The following is an 18547-nucleotide window of genomic DNA, read 5'->3' on the forward strand; positions in this document are numbered from 1 at the left end:
GGATGAGAGGAGCAAAATAGCCAAACATAATTGAGTTTTGTTTTATTTTTAATTCTTTCGTTTTCTAAAACTGCCACTAGTGTGGAGAATTTATAATGTTCTAGGCGCTGACTGAGTAAACACTACCTATGCGTGACCTCATTTAATCTTATCTTAATCTCTGTGAGGCAGGCATATTTTGGTCCCTTTAGAGATGAGAAAACTGCAGGTGAGAAGAGTTAACTGACTTGTCCAAGGTCACGCAGCTAGAACAAAGTCAAGGTTTAAACTGAAAAGACTATCCCCTAAACACCAAGAAATTGGGTGCAACCTTGGACTTCTGAGATACTGCCTTGCATGGAAATGCACTTCCACACTGACTCTTCTCCCTACTAGATTACTCGTTTATCCCCATCTCCTCAAAACACAGTGCTCACAAAAAGCAAGTCACTTATCAAACCTCATTTTAATGAGGAATGTTTACAAATACAGATATTTCAAATGGTACTATTATCCAAGCATTATACCTATTAGCAAAGCCACATGCTTCTTCATAATTCCAAATCAGAATATATAGTTTTTTTAAAAAAAACCCAAACTCATAGAAAAAAAGATCAGATTTGTGGTTACCAAATGGGGAAGGGGAGGCAATTGGAGAAAGGTGGCCCAAAGGTACAAACTTCCAGTTATAAGATAAACAAGTACTAGGGATGTAATGTACAGCATGATGACTATAGTTAATGTGCTATATGATATATAAAAAAAGTTATTAAGACAATAGATCCGAAGACTTCTCATCACAAGGAAAAATTTTTCTTTTTTTTTTTTCCCCTTTTATTGAATCTATGTGAAATGATGGATGTTAACTAATCTTATTGTGGTGATCGTTTCACAGTATATGTAAGTCAAACCATTATGCCATACATGGGAAACTTATACAGTGCTAGATATCAATTATATCTCAATAAAACTGGAGGAAAAAATATATAGTTTTATTAAGAAAATATTTAAAAAATCAATGATGACAAGCACAGATTAATAATAACTACTTAACTAAAAGAATGATTTCTAGTTTGAAATAAAGTTTGTAGGCCATGATAAGAACCAATAACAAAACGAAGGGATATGCAGGCTCAAACAAATTCCTCTACCATTTCCCTCCACCCACCCTCTATACTTCTTACCCCAATATCATTAAGTGGCTGTGTCATAAGCACATAGTTCTTTAAGGTACCAAGTTGAAAAAAGTTAAAAACAAAAAAGGAAATATCTACCTTCCACTCTATGAAGTCCTTTTTTGGTTTATATGAAAAATTTTTATTATGAAAATTTTCAAATAAACAGAAAAATAAAGAATAGTAATAATGATTACCCATATAAAATTCACCTAACCTCAATAATTGTTAACATTTTGACCATATTTCTTTATCTACATAAAGAAGTATATATTATCATTGTTAATATTTTGAACAATTTGAAAGTTAAAATATCATGGCACTTCACATGTTTTCTTACCATTATCACATCTAAGAAAATTAATAGCAATTGGGATATCATCTAATATCTGATACACATTCAAGTTTCCCAAGAATGTTTTCTATAGGTTTTTCTTTTTTTGAACTCATGTAACCAAGTTTCATGCATTAAATTTGGTAGTTTTGTCTCTTTAGTCTCTTTTTTTTCTTTTATCTAGAAGTCCTTCTACAACACCCTCAACATTGACTTTTTGTAGGAAGAAGAACCAATGTCTCATAGAATGTCCCACATCTTGGATAGTCTGTTTCAAACTAAGACCAAATTGAGATGTGCAGTATAAAATATACAGATTTGAGGACTTAGTGCAAAAAAGGAAATGTAAACTATCTCACCAATAATTCTACTTACATGTCTAAATGATAACATTTTGGATACACTGGGTTCCTTAAAATATATTTTCAAAATTAATTTCACCTGTTTCTTTTTACTTTTCTTAATATTGCTACCAGAAAATTAATAATGATAAACGTGGCTCACATTATATTTCTACTGGACAGCATCAGTCTAGAAGCTTGGTTGGATTCAGACTAAAGGTTTTTGCAAACATACTTCCTAGCTGTCACTAACTTCCTAGGTGGTGTCATGTCACTAACACAGTCTATTCTACCATGAGTGATGCCAGGTCTGATCACTTGATTAAGGTTGCTAACTGCAAAATCTCTCTCCTAGAAAACCACACTTTCCTTTCTCCTATTAGTAAGAATTTTGGATAATATTTAGTTACAACTCTTCTCTGAGTGGTTTAGGATCCATTAACAATCCTTTCCTGAATCAATTATAACAATGCAGGTTCCAATATGATAGCTGGCATTTTTCTGTAAAGCATGTTTCTGTATTCTCTCCACCTCTCCCATCATTTTAGTTTTCCTCCTCCTCCCAAAGTTTTAGTAAGGATTTATGAATTGCACTGTATTCAGTATTTCACAATCAAGTACAGTCGTTATTCTTTTTGATGCTCAAATTTTCCTCAGACTTGACCAGTGGAAACCCCTTCAAGTCAGCTCCTGTGTCTTTTTGACAATTCCATTAAACTCCACTTGCTTATTTTCAGGTACCACAAGATACTCCAGGCTCACTTTGTATTTTCTTAGCCCCAGACATGGTTGGAATTAGCCATTTCTCTCTGCAGTGTGGATTCCATTTAGTGGAGGAATGGTATTTAGAAACCATGATCTGGCACTAAGCATGCTCATCGCTACTGTCCCTTTCAGTGGACTGAACTATTAAAAACATCAGGAGTTTAGGGCCCGCCCAGTGGCGTAGTGGTTAAGTTTGCACGCTCAAGCCACACTGTGGTGCCGTCCCACAATATAAAATAGAGGAAGATGTGCACAGATGTTAGCTCAGTGACAATCTTCCTCAAGCAAAAAGAGGAAGACTGGCAAACAGATGTTAGCTCAAGGGCAATCTTCCTCACCAAAAAATTAAATAAATAAAACTTTTTAAAAAAGGAGTTCATACTGAAGTTTCCAATTCAAATTTAACATTTTTTAAAAACTTATTTGACGTCTACTTTGTATTTCTTATCTCTACACTGCAAACCTTGGTTTCTAATAATATTAATATATTTACTAATTTGTTTTATTTTACAATTTATATTAGTTTACTACTAACAATGAACCTACTGTGTGAAGTTTAAAATTCCCTATATAGACACTGCATTGTTATCAAAATTTACTTAAAATAATTATTTTCCCTATGTGGTTACATTACCACTTCTATATGCAATCAGCATCATTTCATACCATGCCAGCTTCTTTGGTACTGAGGTCTTTTTTCAGAATTTCTTCTACAAGAGCTCCAGATTATTTATCAATTAATAAAAATTAACACATAATGGTAGTTTGGGCCTGCTGTCCCATCCGCCATGCCACTGACTTACAATGTTTACGTGGCTGTTTTACCAGAAGCAAGAGATGGACCACTGAGCAGACAACAAGTAGCATATGGTCCAAGCGCCCGGGCAATCAACTTCGCTTGTAAAGCCAGAAGTTTATAAAACACAGAAAGGGACGTGAGCATTGGCCTGTCTGCGGCCGGAAGCTGAGGGAGAAGCTCACCACGGAGGGAGGATGCAAACGCCGTGCTCAACTCAGCCAGCGAACTTCTACATAGCAACCACTTGCGTTTCAGATAAGAGTCAAAATCTTCATCGTCAACAACTCTTCGTTTATTTCGGAGCTGAAGGCTAGAAACAAATCAGCCAAATCTCTCAAGCCACGTAAAGTATGAAAGCGAAACAAACTGGCTACCTTTCTTCGTTAATTTTCAAGAAGTTCTTCTTCCCCCTTCTTCTATTGCGGCCTCCTTCAAGATCCATCGTGACCTGAGGAGAAACCATAGCCCATTAGCCAACTGAATGAACTGCAGGAGGCAGAGGTGAAACTGAGCTTTACTGCCCCGCGGAGCCCGGCGAGAGTAAGGCGGCCCGCCCTGATGCTCTAGCTGCTCAGGCTGCGAAGGTCGCCGCAGGGACTTGCCAGCACGCCGAGCCCCCAGCCCGTCCGCGCGACCCGAGGTGGATGGCGGCGTTGTGCTCTGACTTGGCCTGGCGCCGCTGCGCCTCTCCCTCTCGGCTCCCCTCGCCGCGGGCGAGGCTCCCACCGTCCAGCCCCGGGGGATGCGAGACGGCCTTCCCGCGCCGCGCTGGTTCTACGCGATCGCGGCGATGCAATTCAGCCGAAAACGCTGGGCTGGGGGTGCTCCAGGAGCTCCCCGAGTGAGACTACGTCTCGCCCAACTTGGTCCCCAGGGACTTGCCGATCGGACTCTCCCCTCCCTCCCCTCCGAAGCCCTTCCCTCACAGGGACCAAGCTCAGGAATTGGAGAGGCCGACCGTTCCTGAGAAGTGTCCCTTCGTACTCCCCTACCTCGGGCTTTCCCCGGAGCGTCCACCAAGACGAGGATTTTGGAAGAAGAGCTTCAGACTTGAGCGGAAAGACCCGGCGGATGCAAACAGCTCCTTGACTTTGACGCTGGTGGAGCCGGTGATCGAATGCGCCCAGTCTTCCTGTAGATAAGGGAGCGAGGCAGGAGTGTGCAGCCCACACCCTGGCGCTCTTCTGCCCAGCCAATCAGCCTGGCCAGTCGGGATTACTCTCGGCCCCGCTCTGTTGAAGGCTGATTGCAGGACAAGTTACAAAACAGGTTGGAATTCCAATAGGAATGCCCTGGCTCCTTTTGTCCCTCAGCTAAAAGACAAATAGAGAAACACATTATCAGCTGAATCATCCAGGACACTTAGATTTTTAGTGATGTCTGTACATGTCCACGTAAGTCTCCATATCCACAGAAGTATGTCTATGTAGATATGCAATTGGCTTCCTGGGTCTGGAGTGGATAAAGGAAACTTTCTTTGGCATCGCATCTAATACCGTTAATAAAATAACCTCGGACCTCGCCCATTCTGTGGTTAAAATGAGTTCAACTTCCCTCCTAGAAGCACCTTTAAAAAGGCCAGGTGAAATATTTCTGCAAGAATCTTCCTTCAGTGGGTTTGACAGTTTCTAAGGTGTATCTGTTCATCTTTAATTTGAAGATAAACGGAAGGAAATACTTAGAAAGAATTTTAAGTATGTAAATGAAAACTGACATTTCAGGGTACTAATAGTGTTTAAAAGTATGCAGTATTTTCCGGTTTTAGCCATTAGATCAATTCCCTTGTTTTTCCAAGGTGTTTCAAAACTTCTATTTTAATTCAGATTATAAAAGTATCATGTATTTGAGAGTATTACTTTAGTTGGAATTTCATTCCATATTTATATACTACTACCATTTACTATTTTTTCTTTACTATTTTCTGTTAATGGAAAGTAAGTGCCATCTTCACAATTCAAATTCATAAAGCATTTAACTCACATCAGAGCTTTTTGTACTTCTTATAACCCTAGGGAAAATAGATGGGTTTGTAACCTTTAGTCTGCATTGTCTAACTTACACATATGGCCTCTCAGCTAGCTCAAAAGTTTAAAAGAAGAAAATCCTCTTATTTTGTACTGCGAAGGGTAAGTATTCTCCCTACTTTAAGACAATCATACTTCAAAGCCATAATTTTCTTTCCATCTTTTACTCCAAATGTTCCTTGCCTGAATTTTCTCCTTAACCATACAATCAAGTTTTTTTCTTCACAAACTGTTCATTAACTTTCTAACAGGTCACTATTTTTCTCTATGTTCTAATTGGCTATCCACGTGTACAACATTGGTTCACTGCTTAAACATTTAATGCCAACCCTATGATGCACCTGGGGCAAATATATAAAGCTTTCATCTTTGTTAGATGTATTTTTATTCTGATTCATGCCTCTGCTCTCTTTCTTTTACTTTGTCCCATGGTTAATGTGATCTTGTTATATTTTATATGTATAAATATATGTAATATTATATATTTATATTTATCATGTAACATATATAATTTTTATATACATATATAACAAATATAAATATATTTATCCTTCTAAACTGCCTGAAATTTTCCCTAAAACAATGCAGGATATTTTAAAAAGTGTTATATTATGGTGATTATACTAGTTCTACAGGCTTGAGTCCAAGTGATAATCTCTGTCAAGGACATACATAGTTTAAGGATAGAATAGCCCAAAGAATTTTTAGCAAAGCTCTGTCGTTCCAATATATATTTTTTCATGTCTTTGCTCTACTGACATGAAAATATGGATGTAAAATGTGATGGACCTAAAACAACGGACACTTCTAGCTACGTCCAAGCCACAGTCCTTGACTTCATTAAAGACTTTGCCTCCTGGTTCACATTGCCGCCCACCACTCCTGGTAATATCTAACAGCTGGATTAGGCAACTCCTCTGTGAGCTTCATTAATTTCCAGTGAAACCCAAGCAGCTCCTTTCCAAGTCTTCACTCACACACCTTCATTCAAGGAGCTATTTTTCCTTTTTGAAGTGTGCTTCCTCATGATTCTGCACCTTCCCGTCCTCCACCAGCATATAGTCCTTTCACCAACTTATCTGTACTCTGCCAACACTCAGGCTTTGTGCTCCTGCTGCTGTCTATCCTATACATACTTGTGTGGTAATAATAATAACTAACATTTAACAGAAAACTGGCCATGTGCCAGGAACTGTCCCCAGCACTTGAAAGAGATGAACTCGTTTAATCCTCTCAAGAACCCTAGGAAGTAGCACTATGATTGTTACTCCCATTTTACACAGTGGAAGAAACTGAGGCTTATAGTATTTGCCCAAATTCACGTAATTGGTAAGAAGCTAACTCAGGACTTGAAAGCAGTCCAGCTCCCATAAGTACACTCTTAACCACTAACCTATACTACATAGTACACTATTATGCTACATCTACTAAACTGTCTTTTCGAGCTCCATGAAACATTTTCACATTATGTCTCCATCTTAGAACACCTGCAATGACTCCCTACCACCAACTTTATCATTTCTAAGAGTTTCCACTTAGTTTTTGAGGACTGCAACACTTTACGGCTCTCTGACCATCCTCAGACACCTCATTTCTTATATCCTCGCCCTTTCCCTGAACACATCCATACCTGTTCATTCCATTTCAGCCCAACTCTTCTCTTGGATGATTTACTCTTTTTTTCTACTCTGTGCCTTTCCACATGTAAATCTTTAAACTAAATTGATTTGCAATAATTTTCTTCTTCAGTACCTGATTCCACTAAACAAATTGGGCTTTAGAATCAGAAAAACAGATTCAAGTACGATTTCTGCTGTTTTCGCTCTGTAAGTTTGAACAGGTTAAGTTTTCTGCCCCTCAGTTATCTCTTTCATAAAGAGAAGGTAATAATGGTACCTTATAGTGTTATTGCAAGATTAAGTAATTTGTGTATTTAAAACACTTATGTAGTACCTAAACCACCCTATACACTCAACAAGTGCTCTACATTAGTAATAATACCCCCTTCTGAATCTCCTTTTGCCCTTCCTTGGCATTCTTCAGCATTCATGTATGTAGCTACATTTATTTATTCTCTATACATTCAATAGAGTAATAAAGAAAAACCAGTACCTAAATAATAAAGAAAATGAACAAATACAATACCATTTCATACCTTCATTGCCACTTCCCCCAGCATCTATGACTACGAATATTACAATTACTTCAAAAGTGGTCTCTCTACTTCTACCTTTACGCCTCTTTAACAGTCTCTCTCCATCCTCTCCTCCCCAAAGCCTATTGTTAAGAGTAAGCCAAGTCAAATTCTGTCACTATCCAATGGCTTTCCCTCTCACTCAGAGTAAAATCTGAAGTCCCTCCCATAACCTTTAAGTCCCTATATGAACTGGCCCCCTCTCACCTCTGACTTCATCATCCCCTATTACTCTTTCCCCCTTAATTCTGTTCGAATCTCATCAGCCTTCTGTTCTTTGAACATCCAAGCATGCTCCCACTTCAGGGCATTTGCACTTATAATTACCTCTGCCTAAAACTCTCTTCCCTTAAGATAGCCGTACAGCGTGACTCCTTTCCTCATTTTTCCAGGTCTTTATTCAAATGCCACGCTATTTCCCTCGAAGTATCTAGGAAATATAGTCTGGCACATAGTGAATGCTCAATAAATATGTGTTAAGTGAATGAATGGAAAAAATGAATGAGCAGGTTGACTCAGGAAAGTGTGGACTAAATATAAAATTATATGAAGACTTTTGGTTCTAAGAACATTGTTCTTATTTTTATGCTACTTAAAAATTTTTATTATTTGAACTTAAGCTTATTGGGATGTTTCTTCATAAATCTGGGCTTCAGTTCAGTTAGTATTTATTCCACAGACATTTACTGAGTGCCTGCCATAAGCAAGCAGTGTGCTAAATTATAGTGATAGATGTTTTAAACATTATATTCTGCCTTCAGGGAGATTGCGGATTATTCTATCTGTAGAAGTTCTGCTGGCCCAGATAGATTGGGATTATGTGTTTTATTCATTGATTTGTTTGTATACCAGTTAGCATAGTGCTTTTTCAGCGGTAGGGATTCCATAAATACTATTGTCAGGCTAGTTGCCTTATTTTCTTTGAAACTGTTTGCCATCCAAAATGACATTAACCTCTTCTGAAACATGCCTTTCTACCCTACCTGAAGCAAAATTAATACACAAAGATCTCCCAAAAAGCTCAGCCTGAAATGTAAAGACTATTTGCCATATAAATCTCATAAATGGTGAGTTTCTCCCAGTGCACTGAAATTAGATATTCAATGTGGAAGGCCTACCAATATTTTAGCTACTCTCATTAGTTCTCTTTATGTTACAGCCTATTAAACAATGCACAAATGAATCTTAATTCCAATGCCTTGCTCTTTAATTTCTGTAAATGTGTTGTTAATAAATGTTTATATTTCTTTAATGCAGAATTTTCAGAAGTTTTAAATTCTGCCATCAATTGAAAATCCATTACCTGTGTTTCTGTCAATCAACAAGCATTGACCAAATTGTGAAGAATTTACAGGCTCTCTGGTTGTATATTCAGATAAATATTCACACCCTAGCTCCGTCAACCCTTTATTATTTTCTCAAGCTCCTCTTACCATTTATCTATTCTACTGTTCACCTACTTCCCCTTCTTTTCCGAAGATTTTTAAATCTTCAGGAGATTCTTCTTCCCATGACTCTTTTGTTGTAAATCCTATGTGTTTACTTCTCTAATCTCTCCACTAATTCATTTCCCCTATTTCTCCCAGCTCCTCTATTTATCCAGTTTGAGTCTCAATTGAAGGTTCACTATTCTGAAAGAAGGAATCCAAATTCACGTTGATGTACTTAGACCTGAGCCAGACAAAGAATATACCTGAGATTTCCCGTCCAAAGGGCAAGACACATGACTCAGTTGTGGCACCAAAGATGAAGGATCCACACACTCTCCACCCATTTATGTGTAATTTATTATGTATAAAGGACGTATGACTGTCTTAATGACAGGGGACATTGAATGACTGTATCTGAACTCACTCAGGTCAGATTACATCAGATTGCTTCTATGCACACATGCACTTCAAAAAAAAGACTCTTAATGTAACTGTAATCGTGTCCAAAGAAGTTATTTCTTTTGACATCATTTAGCTAATTCTCCAGTAGGCTCAATTTGGGTGAAATGGTGATCAGATGATAACAAATTGACTTAATTTAAAACTAAGTGACTTAGTCATGTGTCAAGTCAATGGCAAATAGAAGCCTGAATTTTACTCCTCCGTGAACCCTTCTCTGTCTATACTAACTAGAAGTGATTTCTACCCTCCCCAATCCGGCTGCTCATTATCTATACCTCTCATTTCATATTTATTATTAATGTTTTATATGATTAGGAATTCCTTTTTATATTTTATTAGTACTGCAACTTACACAAAATAAAGATTCAATAGATTTTGTTCAAAATATGAAGTGTTGAGAGTCTCATATCAGAGACAGTTTTATAGAAGTTAGACTAGTAGGCTAACTGCCTAAATTATCATTAGGTGCTTCAAAAGTCATATAGCCTCTGTAAGCCTTAAAACTCCTTTAGGGAATCATCCCTCTGAGTAAGTCACTATCCTCTATTAAAACAAATCCACCATACTAGCACAAGAAGAATTTTTAATGAATTACAGAATTCATGGGAGAGAGGACAAAGGAGCAAGATCAAGGGAAAGATGGGATTGAAATGGGGCTCAGGAGGGTTTGAATCACAACTTCATCACTTATCAGCTGAGTGGTTTTGGACAGGTTACTCAGCCTCTCAAAACTTTGATTTCTGCATCATTAAAATGGAGACGATAACAGAATCCACCTAGTTTTAGTAAGAAGTAAATCAGGTAAGACTTGAAAACTGTTTGATATTGAGTAAATAGTACTATTACCCAGATAAACTAATAGAGATGATCAATGGGATACCAAGATAGGATTGAAAATTAAGAACTTGAGTAAAAGTATAATGGCTGGAAAGGGTTAGTGATGCATTGGAAATAATTATAATAAAATAAAGCTAACAAATTATCTTGAATAAATTCAAATTAAAAGGCAACAATTAACCAAATAGCTATTCATTGCAGATATCACGAGTTAATATTCTTAATATATGAAGAGCTCAAATAAATGGGTAAGGAAATTCAAAAGCCCAAATAGAACTGGGCAAAAGACACGACTAAACACTTCACACAAAAAAGGCCCTACACTGGTGAACAAAGAAGGATATTGTGAAATGTTCACGCTAACTACAAAGAAATGCAAATTCAAAGAGCAAAGATATTTTGAAAACTGAGACTATCAAGTGTTCACAAGAGGTTCATAACTAGGTGGGGGGTGAAAATTGGTAGAATTAATAAGGAAACAATGCGGCAATATATACCTTAAATATGTTTGACTCATTAATTCAATTTTAGGAAGTCTGTCCTAAGAAAATAATACAAAGTACAGAAATTGAGGTACAAAGATGTTCATTGCTGCTTTATTTGGTAACAGTGAAAAACAAGAAGTGACCTAAATACTTAGGCGTGTATGAATGGCTGAGTAAATTATGATATATTTACTTAAAGACAGTATAATATAAAATGCGCTTACAAAGAGTTTGTAATAACATTGGAAAAAACTTATGTTAATATGCAAGGAAAAAGGACGGGGGGAAATTGTGACAGTGTAGTGTTAATTATCTAAAGCAAATTAATGGCTGTAATACTAGAAAGAAATATATCAAAATGTGAAGAGTGGTTGTTTTTTAGTGATGGAAATTAGAAGAGGTTTTTTTCTTTAAATTTTTCTGTATTTTACAAGTTTCCTGTATTGAAAATGTATTTTTTATTATTTTATCCATCTCTCATTGAGGTTTGCTGTTTATTAAGGAGCAAACAGTTACATTTAATGAAGACCAAAATTAACTGGCTAAAACAAGTAACATTGAGAACTCTCGATATTCTATATTTCTTCAAAATTTTCTCATATTTCTGAAAATTTCTTTCAGCATGTTTTTAAGGAAAGATAGAAAGGGGTAAAGGGTAAGGGAGAAAGAGATAAAAATATAGAGAGATGATCTTTAAGTGATAAGAAAATATATGGCACACTGAAATAACTGGAATCTGGCTTTGGTTTTGCCATCAACTCTGTATGTAACTTGGATACATTTTATGTAATTGCTGCTTCCATATCAACCTCAAAGAGTAATCGGGGAAGATCAAAGGCCTGGAGGTATTTTCCTGATTAACCACCGTCTGCAGTCCCTTCAGTATCTGCGGGGTTTTGATTCCAGGACCTGCTGCGGATACCAAACTCCGCGGATGCTCAAGTCCCTTAGTGGGCCCTCGGTATCCGCGGGTTCCTCATCCTTGGATTCAACCAACCGCGGATCATAAACGATACCTCACGGAACCCACAGATAGTGCAAGCTGACTGTACTTCTACCCAAGAAAGAAAGACAGGAGGAGGGAGGACCAATTAAGGACTTAACTGTCATACCCCTGAAGAGTTGAAGTTCTATGAGAGTAGGCATCTTGTCTCTTTTTTATGCTGTACAGCTAGTGCCTAATGCAAAGCACAGTACAGATAGTAGGTGCTCAATTTCAGTCTGTTGAATGGACTTAGAGAAATTCCCATTAACAGTATTATTTGACATTTTAAAGCACATGCAAACAAATAAAGATGGACTTGGCTAGAGTGATTATTTCTTTCTTGATTTTTCTTTTCCACACATTTTTACTGAGAACTAAATATGTGGCAGGCACTCTGCTAGATGCTGATGATATGAAGATCAAGGTGCACAAAGTCCCTCAAGTTGTGAATGTGTATTTTCATGGTGAAAATTATTAGTGTAATTTTAGTATACAGGGTGATTGTTTTGTTTCTGTTTTTTACAAACAAAACTGAACTTTTACATCTAAAATGACCACTACCCTTTTCAAAGCAAATACCCAAGGAAACTATGAACCAATTTCAATGATGCTGCCAAGAAATAAAGTTGTTTGAAATTTTTTTTTGATTTGTCTTTAGAGTCTACAAAAATATGCTTTGAATGTGCTCAATAGTAGCAAATTTTGCCTTTTACTGATAAATTTAAGTTTTAGAAACAAGAGAACCTGGCATTGCAGTGAAGAGAATGGGCTTCAGCATTAAACAGATTGAGTTTAAGTTTTGGTCATTTGATGTTGGGCAATTTATTTATTCTCATTGCAACTGAAATTCCTCATTTGTAAATGAGATCGTGAATGTAGAGCAGTTAGCTTAGTACCTGGATGTATATGTCCTGAACATTTACTTTTGTTGTTGTCATTATTGTTATTATTAATAAACTAGTGAGTGACTTACTTGAGAGAAGTGTCAGCTAAAAATGAAATATGGCTATAAAGTACTGAGCCCAGTTTTCTTGTGTGCCTAGTAAATTTGTTCTGAAGATTATTCCTAAAGGGAAATTTCTTTGAAGTTCAATATTTGTTTGGCTGGATCAATCCAAGTATATATCCATTTAATTGCTTTTTCTTACCATATAGCAAAACTTTGCCCTGAGACGTCAGCACTGAGGAATTCATAACATCATAGCAATGTTACCCTGAATGGTTTTTGAATTTACAGAGTTCATAAAAAATGTCATTTCCCTCTTAGGTTTTGATTGCTTTATGATTTGTTGACTTTGACCTTCCCTAATTTTAGATGAACTCTCTCTGAACTTAAATGAACTCTCTCCTGGAGACAAGATCAAGTGAGTTCAATGAGCTGATGTTCATTCACTCTTTTTTTTTTAAAGGTCTGTATTATTTCTTTTTTTTTTTAACGTTTACATTTTTTTTTTAAGATTTTATTTTTTTCCTTTTTCTCCCCAAAGCCCCCCGGTACACAGTTGTATATTCTTCGTTGTGGGTACTTCTAGTTGTGGCATGTGGGACACTGCCTCAGCGTGGTTTGATGAGCAGTGCCATGTCCATGCTCAGGATTTGAGCCAACGAAACACTGGGCCGCCTGCAGTGGAGCGCACGAACTTAACCACTCGGCCATGGGGCCAGCCCCTTCAAGGTCTGTATTATTTCAAAAGGCAAATCTATTTAAAATATACTTCCATATGTAAGGAACATTATGCTAATAGACCAATGCATAGTTGATTGGATCTGATTTTACAATTGTAGCTTAAGTTAGAGAATGTTTCATTTTAAATTTGTATTAGGAATTCACTCATTCATCCATTCAACAATATTAATTGAGCACCTACTGTATGTCATATGCTATTCTGGGTTCTTGGCACACATCCATGAAAAAAATAAACATCCCTGCCCTGGTAGAACTTATATTTGGTAGTAGGGGCAGGCAGACTGAAGAAAGCATAAAAAATAAGTGATTTAGTATATTAAAAGGTGGAAAGTGCCTCAGAGCAAAACAGAGCAGGGGAAGGAGAATTGAGCGTGCCGGTCAGGGCAGTATTACAATTTGAACCAAGGTGACCCCGTTTGAGCCAAGACAGGATAGAGCCGAGGAAAGTTTTGAGCGGTGTAGTTAAGGTCTTGGAAATCCCTGAATATTAATGCTTTTAAAATTATTTCTGTACAATGGTTTCTACTGTAGGGCAATTCTCATGCTCCAGGGTTTCTCTCTAGATTCATCAATGTTTAGGCTTGTAAGAGAATTTAGAGGTTGTCTAGTACAGTTCCTTCATTACACTGAGTCTCTGAAATGCTAAGAACTTGGCTAAAGCCACACAATCTGTTAGAAAGAGGGTCAAGTGGGGCTGGCCCCGTGGCCGAGTGGTTAAGTTCACACACTCCACTGCAGGCAGCCCAGTGTTTCATTGGTTCAAATCCTGGGCGCGGACATGGCACTGCTCATCAAACCATGCTGAGGCAGCATCCCACGTGCCACAACTAGAAGGACACACAACGAAGAATATACAACTAGGTACCAGGGTGTTTTGGGGAGAAAAAGGAAAAAAAATAAAATCTTAAGAAAATAAAAAAGAAAGAGGGTCAAGTTAGCAACATAGGTTTTCTGACACTGAGTTTTCTGCTCTTTCTATTATAATGGTGAGGATTTCAGATTGGCTAGTGTGGGATATGTGTTAGGGGGACGGGGCAATCAAGTTCTCTAGCTATTTTACCTCACCTTTGTGTAAAGTTTCTCCCATCTTGATTGTGTTTTTGGCCTTAATCAGTCAATTACTCTGTTTCAATTACCCTTCTTCAGGACCTAGGAGAAGGGCTATAGGTTCTAGAATGCATTCTATCTATTTGCCTTAGTGGCATCTGCAGTCCTACTCTTGAGGATTCTAAACCTGGCCAACTGAGGCCCGAGGTTTATTTTATTGGGTAATACTTGGAAAAAAGGGTGAAAGAAATATTGCTCATTACAAATTGCTTTTTTGTTGTAACTAATAATAAAATTATCTATTAAAATACCTTAAATGGTATTAACACAAAGATTGAGGGGATGATGCTAATCACTGTAATGTAAAAAAAAAGTTGCACAACTTTTAATTTATTGCATGACCTTTTCTTGAGACACTGATGAATTCTGATTCTTATCTTTTAATTGGTTTCTCTTGCATTAGTCCTTCTCAGTGAGGTATTCTGTAATTCTGCCAAATATGTGACTGTATTGTCTCTGCTGCTTGACATAAAGTGCCATGACCTTGTAGTTATTGTGTTCCTTTTCTAGAAATTGGCAATTTAATTTCCAATTGATATTCTGCTATCATTTCTAGCTTTGTTCCTTTTATTTTATTGATTAGTATGCATCACAATCAAGTAGTGCTCACTCAAGCCAAGTTTATTATCCTTATTACCATTTCATTATATGGCAAAGGCAAACTTTCTTGCTGTTTTATAGTCAGATTTTTCTCATTCTCCATCATCTTTGTTACTGTTAAGACATTAAATTCTAAAATTCATGCTGTGGAAATCGCCACCTGAGGGGGTCTTTGCATCTCACATTGAACGCTGAACTTTTGAACCTGTCCCCAAATTGGCTTCTCTTTCAGCATGCACATTTAAGTACACAGCACCACCAGTTACTTTGTGTCAGGAATCTGGAGGGAGGGGTGGAGTCATCCTTGACACCTCCTTCTCCCTTCCTCTCTATATCCAATCCAAATCCATCTTCTTCTCAACAGTGACAATAACCTTGTCCAAACCACTGTAACCACTATCCCCTCTTACTTGGGCTACTATCAGAGCTTCCTAACTAGTTTCTCCAGATCCATTCTAGACCTCCTCTAATTCTCTTTCAACCCAGCGCCAAAGTAACTGGCAAAAATACTTTTATGTGACCATGTTACACAGCCAGGTTAAGATTTGCAATGGCTTCCTGTTGTTCTCGGGTTCAATTCCAAAAGCCCTTTATGATCTGGCTTCTGCTCACCCACCTAACCTCCAGCTACTTCTCTCCTTGCTCCTTCATGATCCAGCCACACTGGCCTTCTGTCAACTTCTCGGGACTATGCTGTGCACTGTGTTCCTGTTGTCTGCCCACCTGACAGGGTTTGTCTCTACCTTCTCCCACCCCTCCCAGTTGCCCAACATACACTTTCATGGACACACTCACACCATCACCTGACTAACATGCATTCATTCTTCTGGCTTAGTTTAAGTCACTTCCTCAGGGAAATGTTCCCTATGCTTCCTGATTAGATTTGGTCTCTTTGATAGTAGTTCACAGAGTACCTTGTACTTCTCCCTCCCGTTATACATCACAATTGCAACTTTTTCTCATTACAAAATATGTCTTTCCCATTGAGATATGAGCTCTATAATGGTAACCCACCTCTGTTTTGTTCTCTTTCCCAGCCAATGAAACCTGGTAGACATTCAGTAAATATTTACTGAATGAGGAATGGCTAAATTAATATTGTTGCTCATCCTCTTGCTGTTTCCCTCATTATATCCTACTGGGAATCCTCTTTCTTCATTTCATATTTGTAGAACAATATTGCAAAGTCTTAGCTTTCAAGCAATATCACTACCTTCATTTGACATTCTCAGAAAGATTCCCATCTTTTGAGACTGAAGAAAATAATGGATTAATATATTTTTTAAAATGCTTAGAGCATGTCTGAAATTCTTTGATCTATGCAGATTTGATTTTTAGTTTTGTATATATGTTGCAAATAAAAGAATAAGGGCCTAGGGTTTCACGAAGGAATCATTTTTTTATTTATGACTTTCTGTATATAAAAAATGTTACAAAGGTATAAATCAATCATGTTTAGTGTTGCATATAGCAAATCATGTTTACTGAAGAGAAAGATATTATACTGGAAATTTTTTGGCTACCGGTCTGATAAAGGTTTGTGACCAGTGTTGGTAGGAATTTCCTGCTCTTTGCCACCATATGCTGTGCCCTGGTAATCTGATACCATAGGAAACATCTTATTTAAAATTTTGTACAGCATGCTGCAGATGGTTCCCTCAGATCTAAGAATTCCATAACAACAAATTTTAACAAATATTTATTGAACAATTACAATGAGCACTCTAAATATAGAGAGAAATGACTTAGTCTTTGCCCTCAAAGGACTAATGGCCTAATGCATTTGAGGAAAGAAAATAAAAGCAATGACTAATATTTATTGGGCTCTGAATCAGGTGTTTTCTCACTAATCCTGACACAAGTAGGGCTATCATTTTAAAGAAGAGGAAACTAAGATTTAGTGAAGTTAAAAGGCTGTCAGTGAGTAGCAGAACAGGAATTTGAATCCAGATCCCATACAGAAATTTGAGCTCTAGAACCCACATCTTTAACCACTTCTCTAAGCTTCCTCAGGTTCAGAACAACATTATATGTTTAAGAAGAGGAATTGAGATTTTTCAGACAGCTAGTTTACTACTTAAGGGCAGAACCGTCTCTTGTTGAGAACCTATAATTCCACATTTGATTTTTTTCCCCCTCAAATAAATCACATAAATTAGTACTAAATGCAGCTACATTAGAGTTTAAGAGGATGAATATTTGAGGTGCATGTTTTCTTGTTGGGAGGAAACTTAAAATGATCTCCATCAGGGGCCAGCCCCATAGCCAAGTGGTTGAGTTTGCATGCTCCACTTCGGCGGCCCAGGGTTTCACTGGTTCGGATCCTGGGCACGGATGTGCCACTGGTCATCAAGCCATGTTGAGGCAGCATCCCACGTAGCACAACCAGAAGGACCTACTATTAGAATATACAACTATGTGCTGGGGGCGGAGTTTTGGGGAGAAGAAGAAGAAGGAAAAAAAAAGATTGGCAACAGCTGTTAACTCAGGTGCCAATCTTTAAAAAAAAAAAAAAGATCTCCATCAGTGTTCAAAGGAAAGCAGTTCAAGTTCATGAAGACTTCAGATCAATCTGTACCAGCCATTATAGATATTTTCATTAGTTTCTTAAAAGTAAAATTAGGCCTGTTAAAATTAAAGTGCTAGAGTATGTTTGAATGATTTGATGAGCAGGTTTCAGAGCTCGTTTTCAGGTGAGATGGCATTCAAAGTAGCCTTGGGACATGGGAAGATTGGCATTTAAATCCAGAGAGGTGTTGTCATAGTCTCTATGGGTGGAGTGTGTGTGGGGAGAGTTTTTGGTAATTGCTATCAGCCTGGGAGTGATGGCTTGGAACCTTAGTCTAGATGTCTGGGTTGTTCAATTATTTGATGTTTTCTTGAACATAGAAACTAAGAGAGTATCTTGTATAGTGATTCTAAGATTGTGAAGGAGCACCAGTATCCTACTTTAGTCGCTTCATGATGAAGTTCTACAATTTAGGAAGGATGGATAAGAATCAAAATCCTGGAGAGTAAATCCCTAGTGGATCTAGATGTCAGTTTGCTCAGGGTATTCTTCCTAGAGTCCTTCATCCATAAGAGTAGGTTCGTGGCAGGATTCATAAGAAAAGTATAAAGGAGGTCTTAAGCTATGTGGCAGTGAGAAAATTCTACTCTAAGAATCTCAATCTTACAATTAAACTTCATGAAATTTGCCTGATCTGTTCTGACGAGGTAGTCCAAATCAGGATATAAATTAAGTTAGACTTTTTAAAAAGTAAAAAACTATCCTTTCTAAATAAGCCTTCAGATTTATGTGGTCTTTTCCTCTAAAAGAAGCAAAGCAAATTTCTGGGGAAAT

General features: G+C 37.4%; 1 protein-coding gene across 1 annotated transcript in view; it reads right to left on the reverse strand.

Moving 5' to 3' along the window:
- ABCB1 (ATP binding cassette subfamily B member 1) overlaps positions 1–18547 on the reverse strand; it is a 197324-nt gene that overhangs the window by 83479 nt on the left and 95298 nt on the right. The window contains exons 2-3 of the mRNA XM_070617351.1: positions 4386–4706; positions 3768–3841 (exon numbers count right to left, since the gene is read on the reverse strand). Of these exons, the coding sequence (XP_070473452.1) occupies positions 3768–3835 (68 nt within the window). The 5' untranslated portion in view covers positions 3836–3841; positions 4386–4706. The remainder of the gene's footprint in view (positions 1–3767; positions 3842–4385; positions 4707–18547) is intronic.

The sequence above is a fragment of the Equus przewalskii genome, chromosome 4 (assembly GCF_037783145.1).
Source record: "Equus przewalskii isolate Varuska chromosome 4, EquPr2, whole genome shotgun sequence".
Lineage (NCBI taxonomy): Eukaryota > Metazoa > Chordata > Mammalia > Perissodactyla > Equidae > Equus > Equus przewalskii.